Below are 15271 nucleotides of genomic sequence, written 5' to 3'. Positions count from 1 at the left end.
TATATATATATATATATATATACACTATATTATAAAACCAGATTTATCAAAAGTTTTAAAAAGAATTTTTAATGCACAAAGTACTATACATTTATGCACATAAAAACAACTCATAATGCATTAAGTACTACTACATTATGCATTCAGTTTTAGAATCTCTTAATATACAATTAAAATAACATATAGTACAAGTTACCAATGCACATTATTACCTTTTCTTTTCATGTTCTCAAAATACTTTTGACACCTTTCACTCATGACTTCACCCTCTCATACCTCTATGTCTTCTCCCCATCCCCAAGGTGAGATTCAAATTGATATTCACTATGAGTTATTAAAAGTTCTCTCATTCATCTCCCATTCAATTGCTCTAGAACTCTCGATCTTGTTCTCGATCTCTTGATTATTTGCTCTTGGTGTAAATCGAACACATTTGTGGAGTCGTTTAAATATGTTGGATTTTAAACTGTCATACAATTTTTTTTCATTGATAGACTGTAATTGGAACCATAACTCTTATTTATTCAAATTGTGTGAATATGTAAATACCAAGGGTAACTTATATAATCGTTAAATCTTCTCTAATAAAACCAGTGAAACTTAAAAATCGTTAAAATTCATGGCTCCCGCCGCATTGCACGGGTAGACAATTAATATTTAAATAAGAAAAAAACAAAAGATAAGAACAACAAAAAAGACAAAAATACAAATGATTATATAGGGGATTAAAGGTGCCATTAGCAATACTTAGGGGTGCTCACGGGTTGGGTTGGGTTGATGGTTGAAGACATTTGAACAACCCAACCTAATGCTTGCGGTTTAGAAAAAAAATCTTAACCCAACCCAACCCGTACGGGTTGGTCGAGTTGATACTTTGGTATATTAAAAGATTATTCTAACCTTAAATATGTTATTTCTCTACTCATTATTTCTTTTTCATTATCAACTATTTGATACAACTTATMCATATTTCTTACGGATATCACATTCAGTTAATTTTCTCAATTTACATATATAGCCGGGAACTCCTGTTTACCTTGAGACAGGTATTCTTTATTATAGATATCACCTTGTYCACAGTTACTGAACATATATATGAATGAGTTATGTAGAGATATAAATAGATTAAAAATATGTGTATATGAAAAGCATACATGATAGTGTAATTGTCTAATGTATATATTAATATAAATTCAACAATCATATTAAATCCAAGAAATAAAAGGATATCAAGTTCATCGGGTTGAGTTGAGTTCAAATAATAGTAACTCAAGGTTTGACAATTTTACAACTCGATTAGACATCGGGTTGCTTTGAGTTGAGTTATTTCATGTTGGCTTTTGTTGGGTTGATCGGATTTTTGAGCACCCCTAGGTGCAATTAGCCTTCACTATCAAATTATCAATGATAATACGGAGATTAAATTATAATCTGATTAAATTATCAATAATAAATATGAAATAAAAAGTGAAGAATAATATTAAAAAAAATAAATTATTATTTTTCTTGGTAACAAGTTATCAAAAATGTAAGATAAAAATACAAAATTTAAAAATAATATTTAAAGACGGGAAAATAAAATATTTGATAAAAAGGTTACTGAAAAATGAACCTGACGTGAATCGAACACGCAACCTTCTGATCTGGAGTCAGACGCGCTACCATTGCGCCACAGATCCTATGATGTTCACATTACTAAACCATCTTTTATGAACTTGTACATAACAATTGCTCCATTTGCGAAAAATTGGCTTTTAATTAGCTCCTCGAGATCGCACTTAAACGGTCCATTTACCTAAAAGCATACCCAGTAATCGCTTACAACACTCTTGTTTGTCTTGTAGGATAAAAAATAAAGCGTCATATCTAAAAGTATTACAATTAGTTTATAGGACATTTTTTTTATTAACCTGGATATCCAACCCGCTATGCGAGTCGACTAATCACAGGGCGACCACCTGCTTTGCAGATAGCCCGGAGTCACCGCATTTGAMCCTCCGTGGCCACAAGGAGATTTTTATTCCTCCTTGAATTTGAACCTGAGACCTCCTGGTACTTTTGATCTTTGGAGCCAAGCTCAAACCAATCAGACACCACCCTTGTGGTTTAGTAACTTTTGTGCAAGTTTAGCCAGGTCAGAGCTTTCATACTTTCTGAGTTATCCTGATTAGTTGTCTAGTATTTCTCTTTATGCTTTTAATTAATGATATTTATTAATCAGTAGTTTTTCATATTGTTTACTGAGCATAACCACTCCATTTACGTACATTCTACCATTAATAGATCCTAATCATCCTACTCATGTAGGATTTGTTAGATCCATTTTGATTTGGTTTTTAATTTGATCATAACATCTTTTTTTTCTAAGACTCTGACACATCCATTATTTTCATAAATGATGTTTGGTCAATTTACAGATATTTTATAAAATGTCAAGAGCAACAGAAGACGAATGCAAGGGGTCGAGACATTGAAGGTGACCAATGAAACATTATGCAAAATTGAAATCTTAAAACAAATTGGTGATCTTGATAATACAAGATTTTGTTCGTTGGAGCGAGTGTCAAGTTTATCTGAAACTTAATGAATACGATAACACTGAAAGAATAAATATCGTCTAAAAAACGAGGTTTTCTCACTTTGTTGTTAAAGTTTTTTAAATAATTATATTATAATTGTTTTTTTTTTGATGATGTTAAAAATAGAAATAGCCAAAAATCGATCATGGTTCGAGATTTTCCTTTTATAACCAGTCCCATAATTGATCTTGGTCAGGCCTTGAATTTTAAACCGTCTATTTAAAAACAAAATTGATCGTAAACCGGTCTCTGATCGTGGACCGGATTGGGTCATTTTGGCTATATCTAGTTAAAAACAAAACATCTAACCAAAAAAATAATATAATAGCAATATTTTTTGTTTGCCATTTATAGCAAGCAGCAATCATTTAGGTCCTTATCTATTTATATTTAAATATAATAGCAATATTTTTTTTGCCATTTATAGCAAGCAACAATCATTTGGGTCCTTATTTATTTATATTTTATTATTTTTAGTGCTTCACTCTAGGGCGAAACGTTCTCCTACCGATTTTTTTTATTAACCTGGATATCCAACCCGCTATGCAAGCCGACTAATCCCAGGTCGACCACCTGCTTTACAGATAGCCCGGAGTCACCGCATTTGAACCTCCGTGAAAAAGAAAAACATGAGTTTCGATGCTCAATAAGGATCTGTATATCCAAAAATATGCTCTCATTTTTACTCAACTGCATTAAAATGGACCCAACCATTTCGTGAGGGATCCAAGCCACGATGTATATTATTCGTGGAGAACATTAATTGCATGGTAGCAAAGACAAAGGAAGATTATAATTTCTTTAATTTTTGACGGTGACACGTTCATTTACTTCATAAAAGGTTTTTGTGCAACTTTTAGATATTTTATAAAATGTCGATAGAGAGCAAGAAAACGAATGCATGGGACAAGACATTGAAGGTGGCCGGTGACGATCATTAATTTGGAAAATTCAAATCAGACGAAAATACCCTTTTAATCTTAACAACACAAGATTTTTTTACGATAAATCAAATGTGATTAATAATTTTTTATCGGAAGAATGAATATTGGCTAAATCAACCGATTTTCACTGATTCTTTGTATAAATTCGAAATGTTTAATGGCAAGCAAAAAAGCAATTATTTGGGTGTTTATTTATTTGTTTATATTTTAATATTGGAAAAATTACATTAAAATGGAACTAACTTTCACTTGATTCCTATTTTGAAAAACCAACTTGCAAAATAATTTTAGAAAAATAACTAAAATTCGTTTTTTTTTAAAAATTAATACAATAAAATCTATTTTTCATTTCAAATCTCGTTTTTTTTTTTTAAATTCAGATATCAAATTGAAAATTTTTTCAAAAAAAAATCTAAATTACCACAATAAAAATTATTTTATACTAATGAAATAAAAAATCAATTTAATAGAAAAAAAATTAATTGATGCAATAAAAAATGAATATTAAATATCACATTTAAGATTTTTATTTCTAACCAATCCGTATCAATATTAAAGTTTAAATCAAATTTGGCAAATCAAACCAAAAGTTTGATAGAGACCCTTAAATTACCTGTTACCTGTTCAACAGATCAACCAGACCCTTAAATAAACAAAATTTTTTATAGAAACCCCAAAATGACGATTTTAAAAATTAGTTCCCAAAATAGAAATAAAGTGAAAGTTGGTTCCATTTTGGTGCAATTTTCGAGTTTAATATTTGTCAATATGAAGTGTGTATATATATATATATATATATATATATATATATATATGAAACAAGATATGCATCCACTATCACAGCAAAGGTGACGATCTAACATCAATGGAGTTTGTGACTATTGTTCTTGGTTTCTTCTTGTTGTATGCACTTATTCAAGCCACTTTCTCAGTTTTTGGCATCGGCCGATCCAAGAACCTACCTCCAGGTCCAACCCCATTTCCGATCATCGGAAACCTCCACTTGCTCGGGGACCAACCACATCAGTCCCTAGCCAAGTTAGCCAAAATCCATGGCCCAATCATGTTCTTAAGACTCGGTCAGATCAACACACTTGTCATCTCCTCGGCCGCTGCCGCCAAAGAAGTCCTCCAAAAACAAGATCTTGCTTTCTCCACCCGCCATATCCCAGATGCCCTAACCGCCCACAACCACGCTCAACACTCCACCATATGGCTGCCAGTTGGCCCCAGGTGGCGGACCCTCCGCAGGTTCCTCAACAACAACATCTTCTCCGGCGACTCCCTTGATGCCAACCAACACTTGCGGAACCAGAAAGTGCAAGAGCTTGTTGCATACTGCCGGAAAGCCAGCCGGTGTAATGAATCGGTGGATGTCGGCCGAGCTGCTTTCAGAACCAGTCTGAATCTGCTATCAAATACCATTTTCTCCAAGGATTTAACAGACCCATTTCAGGATTCTGGTAAAGAATTCAAGGAGGTGGTTGGAAACATCATGATGGAGGCTGGGAAGCCAAATCTGGTGGACTATTTCCCGGTGTTAAGAAAGATCGATCCACAAGGGATCAGGAGGAGAATGACTCGTCATCTTGGGAAGATTCGTGGGATTTTTGAGGAGTTGATTAACGAAAGATTGGTGATTAACAGATTGAACCAAGATGATGTATTGGACAAGTGCTTAAAAATCTATCAAGAGAACCCAGATGAGATCAATCGGCCACACATCATGAGCTTATTATCCGTACGCAAACTATTCAATTTTCTTGTATTTCTAATAAGATGATTTCAACTGAATGTTAACATCTTATTACACATGATGATACAGGATCTGTTTCTTGCTGGCACTGATACGACTTCAAGCTCTGTAGAATGGGCAATGACAGAAGTAATACGTAAACCACACATCATGGCCAAAGCTAAACTGGAGCTCGAAGAAGTAATTGGCAAAGGTAAAATTGTAGAAGAGGTTGACTTGAAGAGGCTAACCTACTTATGGTGCATTGTCAAAGAGACCTTAAGGATTCACCCGCCCGCCCCCTTCTTGGGCCCTCGAAAAATCGAGAATGAAGTCAAGCTTAATGGCTACACCATCCCTAAGGACACACAGGTACTTGTGAATGCATGGGCCATAGGACGAGATCCAACTAGCTGGGAGGACTCGTTGGAGTTCAAGCCGGAAAGATTCTTGACCTCTAAGATTGATGTGCAAGGTCGTGATTTTGAGTTGATTCCGTTTGGTGCTGGACGAAGAATATGCCCTGGTTTGCCGCTTGCAATTCGTATGATTCCTATGATGTTGGGTTCATTAATCAATAACTTTGATTGGAATCTTGATCATGGAATTGGACCAGAGGATTTGGATATGACAGACAAAATTGGAATCACCTTACACAAGGCTGACCCTCTTTGTGTTGTTCCAAAGCTCCTCAACTAGCCAGATTGGAGATGTAATCTTATGCTCTCTCAAACGAACCTTTTTCCGACATACCTTAATTTGGGCTAACGCCATTCAACACAAGATATAGAATGTGATACTTAAAAAAACATTGTCATTGTTAAAAAATAATACAAACAATCCTCGATATGATATACAAGATACATACAATATCCACACTATGATACCTATTGTATACACGTTGTAATATACATTGTGATACTCATTGTATGAATGTTGATACCCATTGTTTACAACGTATTCACAGTTACGAGCGTTGTGATACCCATTGCATACACGTTGATACTCACTATAATACCCATGATTTGTAATGTGTTCACAACACCAAATGTTAATTTTGATAATACATAACGAGAATATGAAAGAGAGAGAGAGAATTGTTAAATAATTTAATAAATACAAAAATGGGAATATCAAATTATTAATTTATCCTTTCATTTTATTTTAAGAAATAATATTGATCAGCTTAAATGATTGGCTCACATTAGATTTTACGGTTATCACAAACTATCGAGTTCTCATTTGATTAGACCTCTATATATAGGAGGTCATTCAACGGAAAACTTGGTATTTGTGAAATCCGTGAGATTCAATCTCAACTATAAATCAAAGGTTAAATAGAATGTTAATGATTATAGTAAGCTTAATTTAAAATAAATAAACGACATTTTAGATATTTTAATTTTTTTTTTATCTCCAATCTCTCCTTTAATTTCTCCTCTCTATTCGTCTCTTATCTTGACTCGTGAATTACCTATGAACATCAAAATATTGTTATATTTCATCTCAAAATTTTGTATATTGTGATACACTGTGTAAACAACAAAAAATAATAAAAATACATATTTTTGATACACTTTATAAAACAATGTTAGCTAATACATTGTGATGCATTTCGTAATTAGATAGACACTATGATACACTTTTTGGATACACCTGTGATGCACTTTGTAAATATACACTGTGATACACTTTTTGGATACACCTGTGATGCACTTTGTAAATATACATTGTGAAACACTTCGAAAATACACACTGTCAGAGTTACAATATGGGTATCTTCGAGATCTAGCTTATGGTCATCATCGAGGTCTCCAAATCTTTTTGAGTTTTATTTGGTGCATCATCGATTTCCCCATAGAGATCTAGGGTTGAGATGTGGGTGACGTTTTAGTGGAACGACGAGATCTGGTTTATATCTCCTGCATTCTTGTAAAAAGTTAAGATTCAAATTATAAATCTTGTGTTTATAAATTGTGTAGTCTAAGGATGACGTGGAGGGATGAAGAAGATCACGTAGAAGTTACCGAGTGATCATGGTGGCGAGGAGTAGATGGCTTCGACCGTCACGGCCGTTGGAGGAAGGGATGGTGATCATGGTTAATGACGTAGGTTGGTGATTTGGCGAATGAAGAGACAGGGGTCTTTACTCTTGCTTTTCATGTTCGTTAAAATGGTGGCTATCTCTATTTTTTTTTAGGTTTATGGTTTAAGTTAGGTCCTAGGTTCAAATCCAAGGATGAATAAAAATCATCTTGTGGCCATGGAGATTCAAATGCAATGATTCCGAACTATCTGCAAAACAAATAGTCGTTCTAAGATTAATCGGCTCATATAGCAGGTTGAATATATAAAAATAAAAAAAAAGCCTACCAACCTATCCTAAAATCATGAGACTGAAGTATACCAAATTATTTTATTAGTTCTCAAATCATATCAATTTACTATGTTACCCTTTTGATGTTTAGTTAATAATAAAATTAGTTATCTTAAATCAGTAATTCATATTGGATCTCACGATTATCATAAATTATTAAGGTCTCATTTGATTACGTCCCCATATATACACACACACACACACACACACACACACACACACATATATATATATATATATATATATAAAATTATATATAGACCCTTTTGTTAACCGTCTTATTAATACAAGCTTTATTAATAGGGGTATTTTCGTCTTTTTAGTATATCGATATCACATTTCTTAATTATCTCATTTATTTTGTTTTAACTTTCTTAATTATCTTATTTACTATGGTTTCACCATTGAACTTTGACAACAATATTAGAACAACCAATGAAACAACATTATGAACTATATACAAAAATCATTGTTTCATCTATGAACTTTCTGGTTTCACATGTGAACATTGGTTAAAAAATCAGAACAACTGAATTTCATAGATGAAACAACTTAAAAACAAACAGCCTATAAAAATATGATTGTCTTCCAAACATAAAAACAATTTGTTCCAAATTTTTTCTTCATTTAATTCACTTTAATTTCTTTCTTTTTTCATCATTTTATAACCCCCATTTAATCATAATCGTTAATAAAAAAAAATGAACTGCTCAAATAAGTTTGTAAAATTAATACTATTCATTTGATTAACAAATTATTGTGCCTCCCAAAACTTTCCTTCCAAATATGAGAGGAAAGAAAAGAAATTAAAATCCTTTAAATTTTAATAACTTTCCTTTTCGAGAACGTAAATACTTTCTTTTTCCTTCTCTTTTTTTTTTCCAAATTCGAGAACACAGTATAGATTTATTGGATTCATTTGCTGTTTAATTTAATGATAACGTCTTAATTTAATTTATGTAAGACAGTGATATGTTCGTTTACTTTATAAATAATTTTTATACAACATTCAGATATTTTATAAAATGTCAATAAAATATAAATGCATGGAGTCAATACATTGAAGGTGGCCGGTGGCAATTAATTTTCATAGGATGTCGACGTAGAAGAGATATCTTAAATTAAGTTGGTTAATTAATCTATACTATATTATAAAACATTTGATAAAAACTCATAAAAATCATTTTTTTATGCATAAAGTACTGTATATTAATGCATATTACTTAAAATTCAAGATTACAAGTAAATTATGCAAGTACAACTTATTAAAGCTCCATGTTTGAATTCGTGTAACTATCTATGGATAAACATAATCAATTAAAGGATAAACAATTCATTTTAAAATATAAAAAATCTAAAATATAATTAGGATAATTATCTAGTTTCTTACCAAATGTTTAATTATTATCTTTGATAAAAATTATATTATTAAATTAAAAATAAATTACTTTGTTATTATACCTAAATTAAATTATAATAAAAATTTGAATTAAATAAGTTACACCAAAAAATGAAAACTATTAAATAGTTAATTTAATACTAATATCGATTTTTTTTTTAAATTTTTTATTCTATCTTCAAATTTATATTTCATTCAAAAATAAAAATATTATCGATTTCTCAAAACCACATAAAATTATATTACATCGATAGAGATAAATAATAAAAATTAAATATTAAAATGAAAATTTATCTCGCTGCATTGCGCAAGTACCATTCTAATTATCAAATAAAGAAATATGGAGAAAACTCAAAAGAAATATTATTTTAATATTTTCCAATGAGATTTATTTGTTAGTTTTTATATATAATTTTTTTAAATATATTGGAATGATAAAATTATAAAATATCTATACTATATTATAAAGTATTTGAATAAAACTCTTAAAAACTATTTTTATGCATGAAATACTGTTTATTGATGCATATTACCTAAAATTCAGGATTACAAATAAATTGTGTATGAGTAGAATTTATTAAACCTCTATTTTTGAATTCGTTTAACTAACTGCAGATATATATAATCATATACATGAAAGATATCACATTTTAAATATATAAAAAATTAAAACATCTAAAATATGTTTAGGATTATTACTGAGTTCTAATATAATACTTAATTATTATATTTGTGAATAAAACCAAAAATAAATTGATTCGTTATTAAACTAATTATATAATACTTAATTATCATCTTTATAAAAAAATTATATTATTAAATCAAAAATAAATTGATTCACTATTAGTCATAAATTAAATTGTAATAAAAAATTGAATTAAAGAAATTACAGAAAAAACAAAAACTTTTAAATAGTTAATTTGATACTAATAACGACATTTTTTTTCAAAATTTTAATTTTAATATCTTCAAATTTATATTTTATTTAAAAATAGAAATATTATCACTTTTTCTCAAAACCATATAAAATTGTATTATATCAATAGAGAATGAATAAAAAGAAACAATAAAATCGAGATGTATATCGCTACATCATGCGAGTACCTTTTTAGTATTATAAAAACATTTGACAAAAATTCTTAAAAACCATTTTTTATGTATGAATATTGTGTATTAATGAATATCACTTAAAATCTAAGATTACAATTAAATTGAGCGTAAATACAACATTAAAGCTATATTTTTGAATTCGTATAACTAACTGCAAGTAAACATAATTAAATACATAATAAACATCTCATTTTGAATATAAAAAATTTAAAATATAATTAGAATAATCATTGAGTTCTAACAGAATTATTATCTTTATAAAAAAATTATTGTTAAGCCAAAAATAAATTATTTCACTATTTTATCTAAATTAAATTATAATAAAAAATTAAATTAAAAAAATTGTAAAAAAACGAAAACTTTTAAATAGTTAATTTGATATTAATATCGATATATTTTTAAATCTTTATGATGTTTTCAAATTTATTTTTATTTAAAAATAATTTTTTTTTTTCAAAACTATATAAATCATATTATATCAAGAGAGATAAAAAAAATAAAACAAAATATTAAAATGAAAATATATGGCAATATTAAATTGTTTTAAGTAATTATATCATAATTGCTTTTTCGATAACGTTAAAAGCAAACGTAAAAGGTGAAAGTCAACATGAAACGATATCCTACGCATCCCACTCTCATCCTACCAAAGGTGAAGATCCAACATCAATGGAGTTTGTGACTATTGTTCTTGGTTTCTTCTTATTGTTTGCACTTATTCAAGCCACTTTCTCAGTTTTGGGCCTCGGTCGACCCAAGAACCTACCTCCAGGTCCAACCCCATTTCCGATCATCGGAAACCTGCACTTGCTCGGCGACCATCCAAACCAGTCCCTAGCCAAGCTAGCCAAAATCCATGGCCCAATCATGTTCTTAAAACTTGGTCGCATCAACACACTTGTCATCTCCTCCGCCGCTGCCGCCAAAGAAGTCCTCCAAAAACAAGATCTTGCTTTCTCCAGCCGCCAAATCCTCGATTCCCTCCACGCCCACAACCACGCTCAAAACTCTACCTTCTCGCTGCCTGTCGGCGCCCAGTGGCGGACCCTCCGCAGGATCCTCAACAACAATATCTTCTCCGGCGACTCCCTTGATGCCAGCCAACACTTGCGGAACCAAAAAGTGCAAGAGCTTGTAGCATACTGCCGGAAAGCCAGCGAGTGTAATGAGACGGTGGATATCGGCCGAGCTGCTTACAGAACCAGCCTGAATATCGCATCAAACACCATCTTTTCCAAGGATTTAACAGACCCATTTGAGGATTCTGGTCAAGAGTTTAAGGAGCTGATTGGGAACATCATGATGGAAGCTGTGAAGCCAAATCTAGTGGACGTTTTCCCTGTACTGAAAAAGATCGATCCACAAAGGATCAGGAGCAGATTGAGTCATCATCTTGGGAAGGTTCTTGAGATTTTCGAGGAGTTGATCAAAGAAAGATTGGTGATGAAGAAGAGATTGAAGCAAGATGATGATTTCTTGGACAAGTGCTTAAAAATCTCTCAAGAAAACCCTGATGAGATCAGTCGGCAACACATCACGAGCATGTTTTTGGTACGTAAATTGTTTAATTTTATAGTATTTTTTTTTGGATATCCAATCCGTTATGCGAGCCAACTAATCCCGGGCGACTACCTGCTTTGCAGATAGCCCAGATGCGGTATTGAACCTCCGTGGCCAAAAGAAGATTTTCTAGTATTTTTACTAATAAGATTAACATATTATTACATATAATGATATAGGATTTGTTTCTTGCTGGCACCGATACGATTTCAAGCTCTTTGGAATGGGCATTGACCGAATTAATACGCAACCCGTGCTCCATGGCCAAAGCCAAAGAGGAGCTCGAAACGACAATCGGCAAAGGTAAAATTCTAGAAGAGGTTGATCTCATGAGGTTACCCTACTTAAGGGGCATTGCCAAAGAGACGTTAAGGATTCATCCGCCAGCCCCTTTCTTGGTGCCTCGAAAACTAGAGACTCAGGTGAAACTCTACGGTTACACCATCCCTAAGGGCACACAAGTACTTGTGAATGCATGGGCCATAGGACGAGATCCAACTACGTGGGAGGACTCATTAGAGTTCAAGCCAGAAAGATTCTTGACCTCGGGGATTGATATCCAAGGTCATGATTTTGAGCTGATTCCATTTGGTGCTGGACGAAGAATATGCCCTGGTTTGCCACTTGCAATCCGTATGATTCCTTTGATGCTCGGTTCGTTACTCAATAATTTTGATTGGAATCTCGACAATGGAATTAGACCGGGGAATATGGACATGACAGAGAAGTTTGGGCTCACGTTACAGAAGGCTAACCCTCTATGTGTCGTTCCGAAGCCACTACATTAGGGTTCACTTGTTTACATAATATATTTCATATTGTTAGTCAATCCAACGTTAAAAATGATACATACGGTTTTTGGATATCTTGTACATATTTGTATCCATAGGATACACTTAATTATCTTTATCCATTTGTTTTTGTTAAATTGTATTGCTGTTTAATTAGTTAAGTTGGTTTGTGAAAACTTTATATATGCCAAAAATATAAATTTTGGAGTCTTAAAGTGTTTTTCCTAAGATTTATCAAATATTGTTGATTACTTGATAAAATTGCATCTTTTTATATACTAGAAGGGTACTCGTGCAATACAACGAGATACATCTTGATTTTAATATTTTATTTTATTCTTTATCTCAGGGGGTGTTTGGGATTGCTTATTTAAAACAACTTATGCTTTTTTGTAAAAGTGCTTATTAACTTATGTGGTATCAAACTGGAGTTTTGTAAAAAATGTTTGGATTAACTTACAGCGGTACCAAACTGCAATAAGCTGATAAGTTGTTTTTTAGTGTTTGACAAATTTTGCTTATATCTGTAAAATGACCAAAAAGGACAGAGAGAAGATTGATGTTGTTATATGGAGAAGGGAGAAGATTGAGATCGATGTTATCTGGAGGAAAAAAGATACCTATAAAGGGTAATATGGTTAAAATGGTAAACTGGTAATTAGCAGTTTTTCATAAGTCATGACGGATTAACTTATCAAAAACTGCTTATTACCGGTTTGGCACCGGTATAAGCAGTTTTTTTTTTTTTTATCCAAACACTAGGTATTAGCTTATCACCGGTGCCAGACTGAAATAAGTCAATAAGCTATTAAAATAAGCAATCCCAAACACCCCCTCAGTCGATGTTATAGTATGATTTTATGTGATTTTAAAAAAGCGATGATGTTTTTATTTTTAAATAAAATATAAACTTGAATATATCATAAAAAATTTACAAAAATATATCGATATTAGTATCAAATTAACTATTTAAAATTCCTACTTTTTGTGTAATTTTTTAATTCAATTTTTTTATTATAATTTAATTTAGGTTCAATAACGAAGTAATTTATATTTGGTTTAATAATATGTTTTTCTTATAAAGATAATAGTTAATTATTTTGTTAGAACTCGATAATTATCCTAAATATATTTTAGATTTTTTTATATTTTAAAATAAGATGTTTATCTTCTATTTGATTATGTTCATCTGCAGTTAGTTACACGAATTCAAACATGGAGCTTTAATAAGTTGTACTTATGCATAATTTATTTGTAATCTTCAATTTTAAATAATATGCATCAATATACAGTACCTCATGCATAAAAATGGTTTTTAAGAGTTTTTGTCAAATGCTTTATAATATAGTATAGATAATTTTTTAATTCAATTTTTTATTATAATTTAATTTAGGTTTCATAACGAAGTAATTTATATTTGGTTTAATAATATAATTTTCTTATAAAAATAATAGTTAATTATTTTGTTAGAACTCGATAATTATCCTAAATATATTTTAGATTTTTTATATTTTAAAATAAGATGTTTATCTTCTATTTGATTATGTTTATCTGCAGTTAGTTACATGAATTCAAACATGGAGCTTTAATAAGTTGTACTTATGTATAATTTACTTGTAATCTTGAATTTTAAGTAATATTCATCAATATATAGTACTTCATGCATAAAAAATGAGTTTTAAAGTTTTTGTCAAATGCTTTATAATATAGTATAGATTTGTTCTATAAAATCTTGAGAAGTATATTCATTTAGGGATTATGTGATGTCAATGTAATTTTGGTATACTGATTTTATAAATCATTTGAATAATATGCATGATTCAGTTTTGTTGGATTTTGTGGTTTTTTAGTCAAGAGATTTATTAAACTCTTTAAATGCATTTTGGGTTATGATGTCTCATTTTGGATTAGTCCAACAAGTTATAGAGCCTATTTGGCTTGCATTTGAGGAAAATACTCGTTTTGAGATTTTGGCCCAACCTGAGTTATTGATGATGATTTTCAAACCTTCCGTTAATGCCCAATTGAACCAAATAAGACCTATTAGCTCCATTAAAGTCTAGTTGAACCAAATAGTACATGTTAAAGTCCACTAAGATCCATTAAAGCCCAGTTGAACCGAATAAAATTCAATAGATTCATTAAAACCCAATTGAACCGAATAAAACCTATTAGCTCCATTAAAGCCTAGTTGAATCAAATAGTACCTATAAAAGTCCACTAAAATCCATTAAAGCCCAGTTGAACCGAATAAAGCTCAATATACCCGTTAATGAGCAATTGAACCGAATAAAGCCCAGTAGTACCTGTTAAATCCTAATTGAACCCGTTAATACCCAATTCAACTGAATAAGACCCAATAGCTCCATTAAAGCCTAATAGATCTATTAAAGTCCATTAAGATCCATTAAAGCCAATGGATTCATTAAAACCCAATTGAACCAAATAAGACCCAATTAGTACCCGTTAATGCCAAATTGAACCGAATAAGATCCGATAGCTCCATTTAAACCTATTTGAACCCAAAAATATCCACTAAGATTCATTAAATTCCACCAAAACCCAATAATACATATAAAAGTCCAATTGAACTGAATAAAGCCAATAGATCCATTAAATGTAACTGAACATACGACTACTCCGTTGGTAATATTTGATAAAAAAAAGTTCATAATAACTTAAACTTGAAAAAAAATTAAAATTATAACATTTTTTTAAATTTCCGACGGATTTTCGACGGAATTTAATTTTTATTTAAAAAAAAAAAAATTCCGTC

At 30.9% G+C, this 15271-nt stretch overlaps 2 protein-coding genes and 1 non-coding gene across 3 annotated transcripts; 2 read left to right on the top strand and 1 right to left on the bottom strand.

The window, feature by feature from the left end:
* Positions 1-1607: 1607 nt before the first annotated feature.
* TRNAW-CCA lies at positions 1608-1679 on the bottom strand. The gene has a single exon. It is a non-coding gene; the product is annotated as a tRNA-Trp (tRNA).
* Positions 1680-4377: 2698 nt separating this feature from the next.
* LOC112512690 (7-ethoxycoumarin O-deethylase-like) lies at positions 4378-6258 on the top strand. The gene is made up of 2 exons (XM_025118787.1): positions 4378-5264; positions 5349-6258. The coding sequence occupies exons 1-2, from the start codon at positions 4389-4391 to the stop codon at positions 5955-5957; spliced, it is 1485 nt and encodes a 494-aa protein (XP_024974555.1). The 5' UTR covers positions 4378-4388; the 3' UTR covers positions 5958-6258.
* A 4555-nt stretch (positions 6259-10813) lies between these two features.
* Positions 10814-12627, top strand: LOC112513090 (7-ethoxycoumarin O-deethylase-like). The gene is made up of 2 exons (XM_025119216.1): positions 10814-11695; positions 11884-12627. Exons 1-2 carry the CDS (start codon positions 10814-10816, stop codon positions 12490-12492), a joined length of 1491 nt encoding a protein of 496 aa, XP_024974984.1. The 3' UTR covers positions 12493-12627.
* The last annotated feature ends 2644 nt before the right edge of the window (positions 12628-15271 follow it).

The sequence above is a fragment of the Cynara cardunculus genome (genome assembly GCF_001531365.2).
Source record: "Cynara cardunculus var. scolymus isolate 2C chromosome LG 5, CcrdV1, whole genome shotgun sequence".
NCBI classification, from domain to species: domain Eukaryota; kingdom Viridiplantae; phylum Streptophyta; class Magnoliopsida; order Asterales; family Asteraceae; genus Cynara; species Cynara cardunculus.
This window is presented reverse-complemented; position numbering and strand designations above follow the sequence as displayed.